This window comes from Sabethes cyaneus, chromosome 1 (assembly GCF_943734655.1).
Source record: "Sabethes cyaneus chromosome 1, idSabCyanKW18_F2, whole genome shotgun sequence".
NCBI classification, from domain to species: Eukaryota; Metazoa; Arthropoda; class Insecta; order Diptera; family Culicidae; genus Sabethes; species Sabethes cyaneus.
In genome coordinates, this window is record NC_071353.1 from 143,933,168 (window position 1) to 143,951,113 (window position 17,946).

General features: G+C 43.7%; 2 protein-coding genes across 2 annotated transcripts; one reads left to right on the top strand and one right to left on the bottom strand.

The window, feature by feature from the left end:
* Window positions 1–1,232: 1,232 nt before the first annotated feature.
* LOC128734254 (mitochondrial amidoxime-reducing component 1-like) lies at window positions 1,233–2,657 on the top strand. Its single transcript, XM_053828337.1, has 3 exons — window positions 1,233–1,432; window positions 1,507–2,371; window positions 2,432–2,657. Exons 1-3 carry the CDS (start codon window positions 1,423–1,425, stop codon window positions 2,535–2,537), a joined length of 981 nt encoding a protein of 326 aa, XP_053684312.1. The 5' UTR covers window positions 1,233–1,422; the 3' UTR covers window positions 2,538–2,657.
* LOC128734245 (mitochondrial amidoxime-reducing component 1) lies at window positions 2,604–17,461 on the bottom strand. The gene is made up of 5 exons (XM_053828325.1): window positions 17,273–17,461; window positions 17,056–17,186; window positions 15,972–16,797; window positions 15,597–15,671; window positions 2,604–2,939 (listed from the first exon to the last, which is right to left on the bottom strand). Exons 2-5 carry the CDS (start codon window positions 17,063–17,065, stop codon window positions 2,831–2,833), a joined length of 1,020 nt encoding a protein of 339 aa, XP_053684300.1. The 5' UTR covers window positions 17,066–17,186; window positions 17,273–17,461; the 3' UTR covers window positions 2,604–2,830.
* Between the last annotated feature and the right edge of the window lie 485 nt (window positions 17,462–17,946).

The window sequence follows — 17,946 nt, forward strand, 5'->3', positions numbered from 1 at the left end:
AAACAAGCCCAAATTGTTTCTCTCTCTCTCGCTCGCTAGAATGCCAGATGCCACGATCGCTCAGCTCAGTAAGATAAGGCCGCACCGGACGAACCGATTTTTGTCCGTTCCGTTTTCCGTTTGCGTGTTGGGAGTCAGTCAGTCCTCTTTACTTTCAGTATCGGTACGATTAATTCCATTACAGACTTCCTTTTCCTTGCTTTAGGCAAGCTATTCTTTCTTACTTTGCTCTAGAGGGGTAGATAGTTTATTTTGAACCTTTTCCTGTAGTCTATCATTCTCTTGTTTTCTGGTCTTGTTTTGCTGTGTTTGTCTATCTACCTGGCTATCGTAAATCATTTCGATACATACACCCGATCGTTATTCTGCTTTCCCGGTGCATTTCCTCACTTTGTCTGTGTGTAGGTTTCAGAATCAGAATCATGTTTAAAAACTTTAAAATTATGTAAGATATGATTCTACTACAACGACTACAACAGTAGGGGTTGGGTTCGACATTGCTCAGTTACGTGACTTTCTACTTGATATGATTTTTGACGGACATGATTGCCTTTCGATCGTGCTAACTCCAGTACGCTCATCTGAGCATCCGACATCTGTTAGATCAGCATCCAGGAGACAGTTAATCAATAAAATAATTAAATCTATTTTTATCGTTGCTAGTTGCTGGTTCAGAAGATAAGCTGTAATCTTTTCTTGTAAGAAAAGAGGAATAATCTTACTTTTCACAAACAATAATGATATAAAAATGTATTCAAATTATAAGTTTAAGTTTCAATAAGATCTTTGCGTACGAATGATTGTGTCTCGTGAAGATAGGTGAAGATTATCCGAATCAAACTAATTAAAATTTTCGACACAAACTTAAGTAACATCAATTTCTTTGTCTACAAATGCACCGTGATGTTTCAGCTGGTGCCACTTACAAACACAAACACAACTCGAGTCAATTCATAAACAAATTGCCGCTTCTGCGCAGTAAGGTAGACTAACCAGTTTTCGCTCTTGCTAATTTGTGATATAATTTAACTAGAAAAAAATACTAAACTATTTCAACGGTCGCTAAAAACCACGAAAACACCGGCTCGGTTACCTGGCCCATAACGGCCTACATTCTCGTTGGTGCTAAAATTAACACACTCTACCCAAGCACCGGCTATCGCTCGCATTCGCACTTTCCCCCGTCATCTCTCCAGGCAGGCTCAGCAGTATGCTTTACGCCACAAGCCGCGAAGCACCACAAGCCGGTAAAGCACAACCGAGAACTGATAAAAGTGAATCTCCCCACTAGATCCCCGCTTATCATCCGCTGCTCGGGTCCACACTGCCGTTTTCTTATCGTTTCCGCGTGAACACTGGCTGATTTGCCATCATCACCTGGTCCGTCGCTGCTGCTATTTTGTTTAATCAGTACAAAAAACAATGCTATCTAGTGAGTACCATCTATTCTCCCTGTGGGGTATGAAAGAATGATTTAAAACTTTTTCCATTTTTTTGTTTTCCTAGAATTGGCGGAGGATTTTTCGGCGGCCAGTCCGTCCAGTAAGACGCTAATTGTGCTGGCCGCACTGGGCGGTGTCGCGGTAACCGCTGCCGTTGGCTCCCACTACATGAAAAAGCGCAGAGAAAACACCCCGCCGAAAATGTGGCGCAAAATAGCCGAACTGAACGAAATCTACATCTATCCGGTCAAATCCTGTGCCCCGATCAAGCTTAGCCGAGCGACCTGCTCGTCCATCGGGCCCCGGCGCAATCTGCTGAGGGATCGTAGCTTCATGGTGACCAATCTGGACGGCAAGTGGCTAACAGCTAGACAGAAGCCGAAAATGGTGCTCATACAGCCATCGTTCGACGACAGCTACGAGCGTATGACACTGTCGGCCCCCGGCATGGAAGACATTTCCCTCGACTTGAAGCCGCTATTGGAAATGGAACCGATACTTGGAGTGGTTTGGAATGAATCCGTTCAGACGGTGGACTGCGGTGACGAGGTGGCTCGTTGGATCTCTACCTATTTGGAACGACCGGCAGCGTATCGATTGCGGTTTTATCCACTTGATAGAACTACTCGTAAAAGGGCCGCCGAAGACAGTGGTGCCCTGCACGATGAAACAAGCTTCATGCTGTTCAATACGGCTACGGTTGAGGACCTGAACACACGCCTGGAGCAGAAAGTGTCGATGCTGCAGTTTAGGCCTTCCTTTGTGGTTAAGGGTCCGCCCGCTTATGCCGAGGATAACTGGCGCTGGGTGAGGATCGGACAAACCGTTTTTAAGTACGTGAAACCTTGCTTGAGATGTATTTTCACCAACATCGATCCGGACAAGGGGATAAGCAGCACCGACGGGGAACCGCTAAGGACGCTGAAAGAGTAAGATCATCGCTTGTCCAGACTTCGAAAGAAAAAAAACTAATAGTTTGTATTTTTTAGGTACAGAAAAGTTCCGGAAATGGGAGAAGCGCCTGCCTTTGGCATTCATCTCGGACTGAGAAGAGCCGGTGAAGTTAGCCTTGGCGATTCCGTTTACTACGCATAGGGCTGTGATGATGGTCGATGATTAATTTGTTGATATTTACGATTTAGAATGTAACTACTAAACTACTAAATAAATACTCACTGATGCCATGCTTTGATGCTTATATTTCTATCGGTGTTCTTTCTTCTGTGACTGCCCGCATCCGAGGAGTTAAAAATAATACAAATTTGGTCGCTGCAGCAGCAGCAGCAGCAGCTGAGCAAAATGCGTTAGCTGGTAGCTTTGAATACTTTAGAAAAAATAACGTATAGGTCTATTGCTAGAGGTGGAAAACATTACCATATTGCTATATATTAGCATCCGACGTATACGGGGTCGCCAAGCCGTACCGTACCTTCCTTCTTGACGCCCATTTGCATTCCCAGCACGGGATTGTCGCCGATTTTCGGTTTTCGGCGGTATCTGAAAACAAAATAAACCAACAAGATCAGTTAGTTTTTATAAACACAGTTAATTTTTCCTGTTTATATTTTTTAAATGTTCGACATAAGGCTGCGGAGGCAAAAACTTAATTAGCAAATATGAGAGTTCCATGAACATAGCGGCACATCTTTAGATAATGCACGCTTTCAGGACCAACAATGATAAAGATTCAAAAAGTGGATGTTGTCTGACGATCTTCATTTTTCATTTTTTATTGTAGATTCCCCCATTCCCCAAAAACCCAGTTTTCAGACTTCCATTTTGAGAAGCCCATTTTCTGAATGAACCTTTCCCCAGAACGAACCATTTCATAGAAACTTATTAATAAAAATAGACTGGCTTACAACTGGAAACAAAATTAGAAAAAGCAGAATATGTTCCACCGTGCTATAAAAGCGACTTCGGCGATTAATAATTTCGAACTGTAAATCATTGCGAGGGCTAAAGGATTGTAGTTAGAGGTTAGTAAACGTTATGAATCTTAGACGCTACTCGCATAATAGTCCCATTTATATAGGAAACTCCATAGAAAATGGGACTGTTATGCCATTAGCGGCAGTACTAGTCAGTAAGCCTAGAAAAATGCATGCACCTAAAAAGACCGGCAGTGGCCGGTGCTTCCAACGGCGGGTTGTCGGCAAACACTCGATGCTTGCTGCCGTGCCACCCTAAATCATCGATGATCCGCGGTCGGAAACGGATCTTTGATGCAATTAAGGGCCCTAGTCTTCCAGTCACCTCACCTAAATTTTTTAGATGAGAGCACAATTTACGATTTTGAAAGTCACCTAGGTGACTCCGCTCACCTGGCCCTAGAAATCATACAATCGATTCCCGAGTCACGCTTATTACATGTCTGAGACCTATTTACCGAATTAGGTACCTGAATTTCCAAGTGGCGACTCGTCCTCATGTTCAATTTGTTCATAGGACAGGTAACAAAATTTAGCTGGATAACCGGATTTCGTCACTCGTTCATGATTTCGCTAACACCGATGCACACGCAATACGAATTACGTTTGGACAGTATACTTTCTTATTAGAATGCTCGTTATTTCATTGTTGCATATACAGTATTTTCTCATTAGCTGGTTCAGGGATTTCACTTCACTAAGCTACTACCACTTATTCCAACGACCTGCGCTTCGATCCCATTTTATTTTGCGACGGAGCTGATGAGGTAAATGTTCAACACGAAGAGAGCGTTGGTTCAGCGATCTCACCGAACAAGCATACCAACACATTTTTCCTGGTGCTAGTTCAGTAGGTATTAATGAAGCAGGTAAAAAGAGATTGTGAAACAACTTCTATTCGCTGTGAAAATAGGGCGCGGTTGACATATCTGCATGCATCATTCGCAAAATTTTCTCATTTGCTGGTTCAGTGATACCATTGAACATCTTACTACCTTATATTGTTTGTGCAAAGTTATAAGTATATTTGCTATCGTGTGCGTGCATCGCAGTATGATTGTTATTCTTGAATCTCGTTATTCTGGATCTGATTAATTGAACAAAAAAAAATCGGTTCACAGTTAACGATAATGGGGGAAACCGATTCTTAAGTTTGATGCTGATAGCAGTAGAGGGTGAGTTCCCTAAGGAGCTAATTCAAAGACCAACAATGAAAAAGTGATAGACGAATTTGCTTGTAAAGTAAACCATCATATTCCGTTGATATTTAAATACTATTTTGAATATGTTTATTTGTGTAATACATTTATCGCTGGTTGAACAGGAAACCTAAACCTACCCCGTGACAAAGTGACAGTTATTAACAGTTTCCCATAACACCCGCCAGTGTCAAAAATGTCGCGACGATCGTTTTTACGTGCCGGTCAAAATTGACGCACCTTCGATTTCCAAAGGAAATGTTAATTTTTGTTACGTTAAATGTGAACGCAAAAAGCTGTCTGGACAACGATTTGAAAAGTGCGTATTGATTATTTTAGCATTATTTCATGTTTTCGGTAAAACTGTTTGAATTCTTGGTGGGTTGTTTGATTGATTTGTTTACAAGATAAAAAGCGGTATTTATTACAAGATTGTCACTCTTGTGTACGAGTTGTCTGCTCTAAAGTATTAATATAAATATTGCGTGTTTCATTAAAAGTTATCCGCTGCGCAATTGAAAATGAAATGCTCTTTCATGATTGCTGGATCGATTTTGTCGTTAACAGAACAAGTTAAGCAAAATTCAAGAGTAAATCCAAGCAATAGAGATCGTTGCAGTTGTACAAAAACACTCTGTTACCTGACAGAACCAAATAGAGCATGTTATTATGACAGAAGAACCAGTTATGCTGCTATTGTCATTAGCACGGAAACGTTTTGGTACTTGACATAATATTGTCAGTTCGTAAAATACTCTATTGAAATAATAAACCAATTCAGATCTTACATGCACAAGGGATTTTGTGCCAAAACAAATGATAATAAACTCCTGCTTCGATATTTACGCCGCTTTCAAACATCTGTCGTGAACCATGAACCAGCAGTTTTAGGTACGTTTGATTAGTATGGAAGCTGTCACATTGTTACCGGGTTGACCTAAACACCCACGAGTCGCCATTGAAATTTATAGCGTCCGGAATACGGGGATTAATTTTCCAGGTTGAGTCAAGGTAAACTATGCAGGACCAATCGTATGGACATCCTCTGGTCTGCGCTCGTTCAATACGAAGTTTCTAATAAAATGTATGCGGAGTGCAAGTTAGGCGCACATCTTCAAGCAGGAGACAAACTAAGGCACAATACAGTGCTTTTAGGTAGTGCTGGCAGGGGCGGACTGGGAGCCAAAGGACCCACAGGGACTTTAAGATTAGGGGCCCCAGTTTGCAATATTCATGATAGTAAATTAACACAAAAAACGATATCTACTCAAAAGACGGTAACGGTGATGTTACAAGGACAATAAATCGAATGATTATGGGCTCTATTTTGTAAGTCATGTCGTGCAACTCGACTCGACTCAGGCACTGTCGAGTGTCGAGTATCGGGAGAACGGGCAGCATAGCGGCTCGAGGCTCGAAACAAAACAAATTCAGTCGTTATTAGGACCGAGTTACCAGCTTTTAGCGTGTGCGTCATATTAGCGGTTCACGGTACGTTAGTTTGGTCGCACTTTTCTTCAACCCAATCTTGGGTATGAAATGGGGAAGGCAAATGAGGAGCGTCCAATATAGCTCTAGCTATCCCAAGCCCCTAACTAGCGCCTCCACGTGGCCATACTCGCTAATGCTCTATTGAGTAGCCAAGCTAGGAGGTGCGATACTGTGTGGTTCCCGGCTGCCTGATCTCATAATCGAGGTTTTGGGCAGACGCCACACGATCTTGTTAATAGGTAAGCATAATATAAGTTATTTTAATTATTTTTTTCGTTTTAGCTTATGAAGCATTTACTGCTATATAGTGAAAACTTTGGCCAATACGAGTGTTAATACTGCACATGGATATTGGATACCAGAAGAAAAATTAAATTAATTATTAGAAGCACTTATAGAAACTAAAAGGACGCAACTCTATTCCATTCGAAGGACTGCTGATGAGATTGTTCTATTTTTACACTTATATACCACATTTCATAAATAAACTAGAATCGGGAAGAGGAAGGGACCATCAGAGCACTTGTTTGAAGCGGTGGGCCTAGGGAGAATGAAACAGTCAACTTTCTAGGGTTAATCTTGGCCCGATTAACAACACATCGTGAATAATGAGCGGGCTCTTCTCCCCACCTGCTGGAGTCATTCTGCATTAAGACGGTTTATTCAACGATTGACTCTCTAAATCCCTGGTACGTGTAAGTGGTGTTGCTCATCGACCAATTCCCTTTTGGCCCTTCATACAAGAGTTGGGAAGCATGCCATATATTCATATTCATATTCATTTTTCTTCAACCCAATCTTCTCTACTTTGAGTTTTAGTTTGTTCAGCCACCACCACAGATGTTGTTCTATTGACAATATCCATTTCATTGGCAAAGCAGACGAACTAACTAGATTTGCTGAAGATTGTGCCTGTGTGTTGCTTCTTTCATAACATCCTGTAACGGCATGTTGAACAGCCCACATGAGGGACCATCATGTTGATAAAGTCCACTGCGAGGTTAGAATGGCCATGATTGGTTTTACGGTCGATGGTATCATACGCAACTTTGAAATCAATGAAATAATTGAGCATAGAATTCTATACTCAGGCGATTCCCGTGCCGAGTTATAGCTATCCCTGGGATTAAACTCTTGGATTCTCCTATAAGAATTCTGCTTCTATAAGCAAGGTATTCTGTGCGAATCCTCTGCAGAATTTCTTCACACGATTCCAATGTGAGGAATGCCCGAGACTCTGCGCGACTCTTTTTGGTTCGTCCTGGTAGAGCTGACGAAAAAAGAACCCACCGTCTAAAAACGTCAATACGAAGACCACGTGCTCGCCAATCCAGAGGAGAGGTTCGCCAGCAACGACACACGGAGTTTCTACAAAACGGTCAGGTGCAAGAATTTTGCCATGCCTGTGATGTGCAATGATAGTACTGGCAACCTGCTTACTGACAAACCGACGGTAGCAGCCAGGTGGAAGAGTATTTCCAGACGCTATTGAATAGAGAAGTAAACACGACGATCAGCAGGTACAGGATAAGAATTTTGAGCGACGGCCAAACTGTGGAGCCATCAACACAGGAGGAGGTCAAAAGAGCAATCAGTGAGCTGAAAAACGGTAAGGTTGCTGTAAAGGATAGTATCCTGGCTGAACTTCTAAAAGCGAGGAGCGAGCAGCTGAACGAAACCATTCGCCACCTCATTGTCAGGAACAGAATATGGGAGGAAAATAAATATCGGAGGAGTGGTTGATTGGCCTCATTTCTCATAATTTTAAAAACGGACATCGACTTGAGAGGAGCTGACGAGTTCCGGGAGTACAACTTGCAGACTCATCATATTTTTATGGATTTCAAGGCGGCATACGATTCAGTCAAACGAAATGAGCTGTGACAGTTAACGCTAGGACATGGTTTTCACACAGAACTAGTTACGTTGATTCGTGTGACGCTGGATGAGTAAAAATTATGAGTCAGAATAGCAGAATGAGACCTCACGTGCTTCTTGATTTTGCGGATGACGTCGATATCACCGAAATCAAAAGTAGAGCAGCGAAAGAAGAGAAATTGGGACTTACCATTAACACCACCAAAACGAAGTACATGGCGTGGAAATCCAAATGGTGTTGGTGTCGAAGAGGAACTGAATATATTTTGGTATGCTCGTGACATGTGACAACGATGTAAATCATAAAAAAACGACTAATTGCAGCTGCGAATTGGCCTTTACGCAGCCTTTACAGCTGCATTTTGTAGCTGAAGTCCCGTAGCTTGCAAATTTGCATAAAACTGACGCTCTAGAGAACACTAATCTCGATGGCCCTTTACGGACATGAATCATGGACGCTAAAAGAAGCTGATCGACGAATGCTTGGGCTTTTAGCGTAAAATTTCGCAAAATCCAAAATGGCGTGTAGCATAAATGCATGAACCACGAGCTGTATTAAGAATGTAAATATGCTGTTATAATGAAGATAGTACAGTGTGGCAGTCTGCGCTGGGCTGGTCACGTGTCTAGAATGCCCGACGAAAGAGTAGCCAAAATTATTTTAAGGAGAGAATCAAGAAGAGGCCGTAGACTTCGGAGTAGACATCGCACTGATAGATGTGCGCTATCGAGGATGATGCACATTCAGCTGGTCTTCGAGGGGTTTGAAGAAAGGTAGCCCAGGATTGAGTACTGGAGGACCATAATTCATTCGACGCAGGATCGATAACGGACCGTCGCCACTGAAGTAAACTAAGTATGGAGCTTAAGCCGACAGTTCGATATTTATAAGTAGTCAAATAACTGCGGATGAAATACTAATTTATTTTTAAATACTCAGAATTGAAGCTGGTAATATTTTCGGAGCCTGGACCCGAACAGCTCAATTTAAATGATTTCATGAATCACGGGGCCCCAGCAATCGAACATTCGTGAGTCGTAGAAAGAGTTTAACTGAAATAAAAATTTTGGAAAATCTCATTTTGTGTAACGACGAAATTTGTACCTGGACCCACCGGGCATTTGCCCGGTTGCCCGGTAGACCAGTCAGCCCCTGAGTGCAGGTCTTTTAAATCTTGTTCATTTCGCTTAATTGGCCTAACGTCTTATGACAAGGCCTGCGTAGGATGATTTCTCCATCTATTTCGGCTGGTCTCCAGTTTAGCGGGCACCCAGTGCTCCACCTGGTCATGCCACCGCGCTCGCTGTGTCCCTCTTGGTCTTGTTCCTACCGGATTCGATGCGAAAACCATTTTTCCAGGATAGTTGTCCGGCATTCTAGCAACATTTTTTTATTTTATTTAACACCACCTTCGATAAAAAATCGTACAGACTGAATATGCTTATAAACTATGTTTTACTGTGTAATTTCACTGATTCGTTTTTTAAAGTGATTTTGGCATGTCGAAGTCAAAAATTTCACCGACAGCGTTGAAGGCTTGAAGACATGAATTTAAAGCGTTGCTCTGGCCAAAATGTGTCCGGTGGAAAGGTATTGCAAGTAACTGCGTATCGCGAAACCGACGAGGAGGTACGTTGATTGGCACCTGTTCTAATAATGCTGGACAGGTAATGTTTCCCTGCATTAGGTCAAAAACGAACATTCTTTGTTGATTGGTACGCCTACCCGATAGTAGATCGAGTTTAATCAGCTGACACCGAGCTTGATAATGAGGAAGATTGATCGGATCGTTCCAGGGCAAATTGGGCAGAGCAAAACGTAAATTTTTTTTCTGTACTCGTTCGATTACAAGGGTTTGCGTTACCTGATGCGGGCACCAAACGACAGACGCGTACTCCAAGATGCTACGTACCAACGCGCAATACAACGTTTTGAGTGCGTAAATGTCACTAAAGCTGGAAGCATGACGACGAATGAATCCTAGCGTGGTGAATGCCTTCGCGGTGATAATTCCGATGTGCTCGTTGAATCTGACTTTCGAGTCAATTGTGACGCCTAAGTCGCATATTGAATAAACGCGGTCTACAATGTCTAACCCCAGTGAGTATTGATGGTGTAGAGCAGCGGTTCCCAAATGGGGGTTCGCGAACTCCCAGGGGTTCGCCAAAACTTTAGTTCGCTGCAGAATAGTATAGGGAAACCCGTCAGGGGGTACGCGAACCGAAAAAAGGTTGGGAACCGCTGGTGTAGAGCATTATTGCTTCGAATGAATATTACTATTTTGCATTTCTTGTAGTTGACGCGCATGCCATTGCTGTCGCACCAAATTAATAGTTTGTTTAAGTCCTCTTGCAGTGCCACGCAGTCCGAAACCGACAGTATTGTTCGAAAAATTTTCAAATCATCGGCGAATGAAAGTACAGGAGATGACATAGATGTACCCAGGTCGTTTACGAAAATGTTGAACAGCAGTGGCCCCAGTACGCTTCCTTGGGGTACGCCGGAGGGAATGAAAAACGTTCGAGAGCGAGCAGAATATGTCCTGCTCAACGTATCCGTCCAACTTTAAATACTTTCTGCGCGAGTCTCACGAGCTCGTGGTTCATTCTTCGCCTCCATACACCGTTCTCTTGCACTCCGCCAAAGATGATTGTTAGCACCCGCCGTTAGAAAACTCCGAGTGCTTGTAGATCCTCTTCTAGTAGTGTCCACGTTTCGTGCCCGTAGAGGACAACCGGTCTAATTAGCGTTTTGTACAGTGTGCACTTTGTACCGCATTGTTCGACCGCAAGTGTTTGTGGAGTCCGTAGTAGGCTCGACTTACGCTGATAATACGCCTTTTAATCTCACGACTGTTATTGTTGTCCTATGTTGCCAGCGAGCCTAGGCATACGAACTCGTCGACTACCTTAGACTCGTCCCCGTCCATTACCACGGTATTGCCCAAGCGGGCCCTGTTGCGCTCGATCCTGCCCGCCAGCATTTCGTTTTAGAATCCACGTCATCAGAAAAGCAAAAAAAGTGCTCCGCATTTCGATCGCTTCTCGTCTTATAACACCTTCCGATTCATCAACATACACCATGCAAAACGACCGACTCACCGCTGTCTGTCTATTACGATTTCAACTGTGCCGATTTTGATGCGATCCAAAGTATATATATACCTACAGAATCGACTGGAATGCAGCCTTGGAAGAGAACAACGTAAATGCTGCCGATGAATTATACCATCGACCGCCACGTGCCGAAAAAGACGATACGCATAGAGCCGCACCTGCCTTGGATAAACGCCACGCTACGTCGCCTTAAATCTGAAAGAAAGGCTGCCTTGAGGAGGTTTTCAACCTAATCTCTGCGAAACTACGTTAAACAACGTTGAGCGAAGACTGAAGCGTAACCCCCAGTCGTTCTGGAAATATTAGTGCACAACGGAAAGACGGCGGTCTTCCATCACTCATGCTCCTTGGAAGCGATCAAATTGGATATGGTTTGTCAACTGTTCTCGCAGAAATTCTCCAGCGTCTCTGTCGATGAAAGGCTGTCCGAAACAGAAGTATCGACTGCTCTAGACAGCGTTCCAAATCTCAGCGATTCTCTCACTAACCTGCCCATTGATGATTCTATGATCAAGCAGGCCGCTTTGAAGTTGAAAAGCCCAACTTCCAGTGGACCGGATGGCGTACCTTCAATATTTTTAAAGAAATGCATTGATGCCTTGGCTGCTCCCTGCTCCAATCCGACGTCTATTTAACTCCTCGATTAGCTCAGGTATATTTCATTCTGCTTGGAAATCCGCTTACATGTTTCCAGTTCATAAGAAGGGGAACAAAAGAAGCATAGACAACTACGGAGGGATCTCTGCCTTATGTGCATTATCGAAACTCTTCGAGCTCGTTGTGATCGTGCCAATTTCCTCGTTCGTAAAGCAATACATCGCTGATGAGCAACACGGATTCATGCCGAAGCGCTCAACGTCTACCAATCTACTAATGCTCACTACGTACGTAACGAATTGATTTGACGACCGATCCCAGACAGACGTTATCTACACTGACCTCTAAATCATAAAATCGCCGTTGCAAAACTGGATAAACTGGGCATTGGAGGGCCGCTGCACGGCTTCAGTGGTTTAAATCGTATCTGTCGAACCGTCCTATTAACGTGTCTATCAATTGCTTCACCTCACCGGCTTTCACCGCTTTCTTTGGAGTCCCACAAGGTAGCCATCTCGGACCGTTGGTCTTTCTTATTTATTTCAACGACGTCAACTGAATGCTCCAAGGTCCTCGGCTTGTGTACGTCGACGACCTGCAACTGTTTTCGAAAGTTAACGATTCATCGGACACTCTCGCAATCCAGGATCAACTGTTGACTTTCGCTGGATGGCGAAACACAATCGCTTGGTACTAAGCCTCGACAAATGTGAAGTGACAACGTTCTCGAGAAAGCTGAATCCTATAATATTCGATTACCGATTATCAAACGTTCCCTTACGCCGTGTAAATTGCGTCAAGGATCTTGGAGTACTGCTGGACTCTAATTTGACTGTCAAACAGCATGTTTCATTCGTTGTCGACAAGGCCTGTAGAAACCAGGGATTCATTATGCGTATCGCCAAAAACTTCAATGATATTTATTGTTTGAAATCACTCTTCTGTGCATTGGTTCGCTCCAACCTCGAGTATTGCGCACCCGTATGGAGCCCGTATTATCAAAACGGTGTCGGTCGACTAGAGTCGGTGCAACGAAGGTTCATCCGCTTTGCCCTCCGTAGGTTATCATGGAATGATCCGTTCCGGCTACCAAACTACGAACAGCGCTGCAGATTAATCAACTTGGACACCCTGCAAACACGTCCTGAACAATTACAGTACTTTCGGTACTATATTCGGCTTACAACGGAACTTCAACCGTTTTGTGTCCTACTTCGACTTTGACTTTTTTCATTAAATGCCAACCTATTGTGGTTCTTTTAAGACTAATTGCATAAAAATCGAATGAAAATAAGTGGAGATAGAGCCAAAAGTGTAACTGCAAGTACCATCATTTTTTATGTCGGGGACGTAAAGGTTAATAAACAAATAAACCTTCAAACAAATGTTGAATAGTAGGCAGGAACGACCATCTCCTTGTCGAAGTCCGCTGCGAGATTCGAATGGGTAGTCTAGTAAGCTCACCCGGAAAGCCGTTTTCATTTAAAATTTTCCGGTTTACACAATCATATGCGGCTTTGGAATCGGTGAACAGGCGTTGCGTGTGGAGGGAACTCGGAATTCGCGGCACTTCTGGAGGATCTGTCGCAGGGTGAAGATTTAGTCAAAATCTTGTTCAATTTCTGCAATAAATCCCAGCTGGCGAGTCGCTTTTGAGACATAAGAAATCGATGTACAGTGACCATCGAAAGCTAGTTTCGGACTGAAAGTAGGGTAGATGCTCCAGTAGTTGTGGTAGTACCTGCAGTGGTGGAAACTCGAAATATTTCATTATTTTTACAAATTTTGGTACAAGTTTGATACTTATCAAATTATACCGACCGGTTTTTCTCGAACATCACAAACGTACGCTCCGTACGGGCTGTGGATATCGACTCGGACCATTACCTAGTACCTGTACATCCAGCACCCCCCCCCCCCCCCCCCTCGGGTAAACAACCTGCCAGTTGCCGATACCCGCGCGTACTGGATGAAGCTCTGGCTTCCTTCGTAGAGCTAGATGCTTCGACCCTCGAAAATGGATGGAGTATGATACGCTCGACCGTCAACGCCTCAACTGCACAAAATAATTGGTGTGACGGGAAATGTCAACAGGCGATAGAGAGGAAAAAAGTGCCTGGAAAAACTATCTGAGCATATCCAGCAGAATTTGGTCAAGTAACGACGAGCGCGCGGAATGAGTTGACTACGATCCTGAGGAGGAAAAAGTGCCAGAAAGAGGACACAAATCGTGAGGAGCTGGAACAACTATTCCGGGCTAATGACACGCGCACGTTTTACGAGAAAGTGAACCAAACTCATAAAGGCTACACATCTAAACCTGACATGTGTAGGGACGAGGGAGGGGATCTAATCATAAACGAGGTGGTCGACAGGTGGAAGCAGTTTTTCGATGAGCAGAGCACCTCAATGGCGATATGGCAGAAGGAGACGAAGCGGAAGTTAACCTCGGAATGCCTACAAACGACAATAGCGTGCCGGCTCCCGATCTCGAAGAGATCCGGCGAGAAATCGATCAGCTGAAGAATAATAGAGCCGCCGTAAAGGACCCACTCTCGGCAGAACTCTACAAAAATGGCCAAGAACCGCTAGAAATGGCCCTTCACTGTATAATTTCAAAGATTTTGGGAGGACTAGAAATTACCGGAGGAGTGGATGGAAGGTGTGGTTTGTGACTTTATAGGGGCCCGTTCTACTACGGATCAAATTTTAACTCTCCGACAAATCCTCCAGAAACATGCCCACGGATCATTATTTCGAAGCAGCATACGAAACCGTCCAATTCGAACAGTTATGGCAAATAAGGCAAAGTTACCCTGGAGCGAGTGATGTGCTACGTGCGTGCTTCGGGGGTACTATCGATTCCCCCCGAGCGATCTTCGGCAAAAGTTGCCGAGTCCTAAATTTCGCAGACGACCTCGATAGCATTAGTGGAAAGCTTGGAACGGCGGAGACCATGTATGCCAGACTAAAGCAGATGCTAGAATTGGGCTACAAACTAAAGCGTTTAAAACCAAAGACAGTGGCTATTAACTGCGATGAACTGGAAATGGTTGATAAGTTCATATATTTGAATTCTCTTGTCACCGTCGACAATAATATGAATAAAGAGATTCAACGACGTACTCAAGTTGGAATTGGAGCCTACTTTTCCCACCACAAGACGCGTCAATCAAGGAGCATACAAAACGCTAATTAGACCGGCAGTCCACTACGGACTTGAGAACTTCAGACAGTAACTTTGCTTACGGAAGACATACATGCAAGCAGCGGGGAGTGGCGTAGGCGAATGAACCACGAGTTTCAGGCAGTACTTGGAGAGATTCCCATTGTACACTTGGCGAAAGTTGCGAGACTACGATGGGCTGACCATGTCGCAAGGATGCCGGACAGTCGTCGGTTTTCTCCAAGAACCCTACCGGTACCAGGAATAGAGGGGCCCAACGTGCTAAATGGCTCGAGTTAGTTGAACCTGACATGCGTGTCGAGACACCCAACGAATTGGCACCGAGTAACCCAGTGATGGGCCTACCATTTTAGCTGTAGTACCGAGACAACACATTTCTTAATTCAGCTGCCCGCTTTTATCTAACGGTGTCGTGAGGAATGCTTGATGTTTTCGTATTCTGGTGCCGTAGTAATTGGTACTCGTTAGTATCACAAAGTGTCATGTTATTAACTCTATTACTGATCTTTGTGACTTCTACCGACGTTGAATTCATAAATCACCCTTAGTAGCTTTCCGTCACTATAATGGGGATCCCGAATGATAGGTTATATTATACTTAATCGCAAATTTCTCAGAATGACCTGTGGAAGCTGCTGTTACTTTACAATATGTATTCCACCCGGAGAAATTCATCGTGATATATATTCTTTGGCTTCTACGCCCTAATGCAAGAAAAAAATACCGTCAACTCGATGACATGTGTTGTACTTACGTTTTGAGGGTTTTCAGTGGCTCAGCAGTCGAACTGGATATACCAGTTTCGGGATCAACGTTAATAAAGATGCATCTGCAAATAATATTATACGATTTACATTTCACTCATTTTGATTTGATATTCATAAAGGGCAATAAGAAAAACCATTACCAGTTAGATTATGTCCATGTGTGATGTGGGAGAGAATGTTAAAGACAGAACGTTAAAAATTCGACAACTGGTAAAGTATTTTAATTAACAGAACTAGAACTCCCAATGAAATAGAGATATTTAAGTTTGATTTCGACCGGAAGAGACACCAAAGCCAAACCAAAAGTACCCCATCCCCACAATCCCAGAAATATCAACCCTCTTCCATTGAGGCATACTTACCTAGTACAAGGTTTTATATTCCTATAAACGGTTTCGCCAATCCTAACCCACTGCCAGTCGTCCTCCTCGTAGGCAATCGGTCCTTTCACGACAAAGTTCGGCCGGTACTGCAAAGCCGTAACCGGTTTCTCCAACTTGGCGTTCACGTCCGAGACGGATGCTTCGGAAATTAACATGTAACTCGTCGAATCATGCAGTGCGCCCGAATCCCGCGGTGTCAAATAGGGAAAGATCCTATTCTTCTCCCGTACCACCCGAGTGGAGTGCTCGTACGGATAGAACACCAACCGCAGGCCAAAATCTTCACTGAGCAAAAAGCGCGAAAGCCACCGAGCCACCTCTTCGCCACAGTCGACGGCAGTGACCGTTTGGCCCCAAACGGAGGCTTTCACCGGTTCGATCGGAAACAGTCGCCGCACGTCGATTACGATATCCAGCATGCCCGGTGCCGACAGTGTCATCACTTCGAACGCTTTGTCAAACTTCGGCTGCACCAGCACCATCCGCGGATGGCTGCGGCCCGTGATGAACGTGCCATCGGTTTGGACCACCATAAAAATTCGATCTCGCATCAAATGCACCCGCGGTCCGATTACGGAACAATCGATTTCGCTCGCTCGAATTGCGCCGCACGATTTGATCGGGTAGATGTTTAGATCGGTCACCTCACCCACACGGCGCCATTTGGCTGGTGGGATGTTTTCCAGGTGCTTTTTCAAGCACCGATAGGCACCGTATCCGACTAGGGTGGCCACACCGATCCCAGCTGCAACCAGAAGCGCATTGCGGGCGTTTGTACCACTGGTGGACGACTCGTTGAACAGTTCTATTTTCAGGAGAGAAACTCGGTTCGTTAGAATACATTCTTTGCAGGCAGTTCAAGGCAAACCCATCACCACGGATTCAAGCAGGTACGTGAAGGCGGTGTGAGGAAAAGGGTAGAATACAGTTTTTTTTCCCGTTCCAAATTCCAATGATAGGGGTAGATGAAGCGTGTTAGATGGAAAGAAGCAAACAAGGACGGTTGACTACAATCTACCTAAGCAGGGTTTCGGTTAGTGCAATTTTAGTAAAACTAACTTACTAGATATCATGTTTCTTCCTGAAACTGATCAATTCCAACACGCAATAAACGGAGCAAAGTTCACACGACGTTGCACGACAGTAGATCTTAGTTCATAGGAGTACTCGCAGCCACTGCACAATTGATACGCCCTAGAATACGTGATAATTGATGGAAACATACTAATATACTTCTGTAGATATACAGAGATAAGCTCGTATTGTTTTTATTATCATACCTGGTGACAAGATAGCGTTTTCTTCACTGTATATAGTGAAACAGTCAACGAAAGATGAAGGAAATAATAACGCAACTACGAGATAATTAATAATGTATTCACCGTTCTGGCGAATTTAGCTTAATAACACCCGATAAGCCCGATAAGAGCCGATAAGTACCTCAACAACCGGTTTCGAAAGTTTGTTTACGTTGCATCGATTCTTTTACTGCTTCATGCAATTGATGCAATTGCAATTCGTAAGACAAAAAGAGATGAAGCGATATAGCGATAATATAATCTTCTTTTTCTAACATTTTGACGTATATAAAAACCTTTTCTGAAAAGGCGTTTTCTTCAGGCAACTGAACCCGGTACAGTCTGTCAAAAAAGTATTCGGACAGCATCGAATAAATTTTTCATTTTTTTTGTTTGAAACAAAAATTCTGTTCATGTAAATACATTCGCTTTGTTTAAATTGGAAAGAAGACTACAGTGGATACATTTCTATAAACAGGGCCCCGCTTTTGGGCCAAAAAACTGCTTCCGAAGTTGGGCTCTCCGACGAAAAGTTGCAAAACAAAGCAAAACCTGGGTCTTGACCTGGGTGCTATTTCCTTTATCGAAATTTGACCTTCTGTTTATTTATCCAGCTTTTTACGAGCCATAATGGCGGACGTGTTCGTCATATTTGA

Bases quoted from the DNA above. Each gene is read 5' to 3' on its own strand.
- LOC128734245 (XM_053828325.1), bottom strand. The intron at 15,672-15,971 runs GTAAGTATGCCT...TATTATTTGCAG, and splicing joins AATATAAAACCTTGTACTAG to ATGCATCTTTATTAACGTTG. The intron at 2,940-15,596 runs GTAAGTACAACA...TTTTGTTTTCAG, and splicing joins CCACTGAAAACCCTCAAAAC to ATACCGCCGAAAACCGAAAA.
- LOC128734254 (XM_053828337.1), top strand. The intron at 2,372-2,431 runs GTAAGATCATCG...TGTATTTTTTAG, and splicing joins CCGCTAAGGACGCTGAAAGA to GTACAGAAAAGTTCCGGAAA.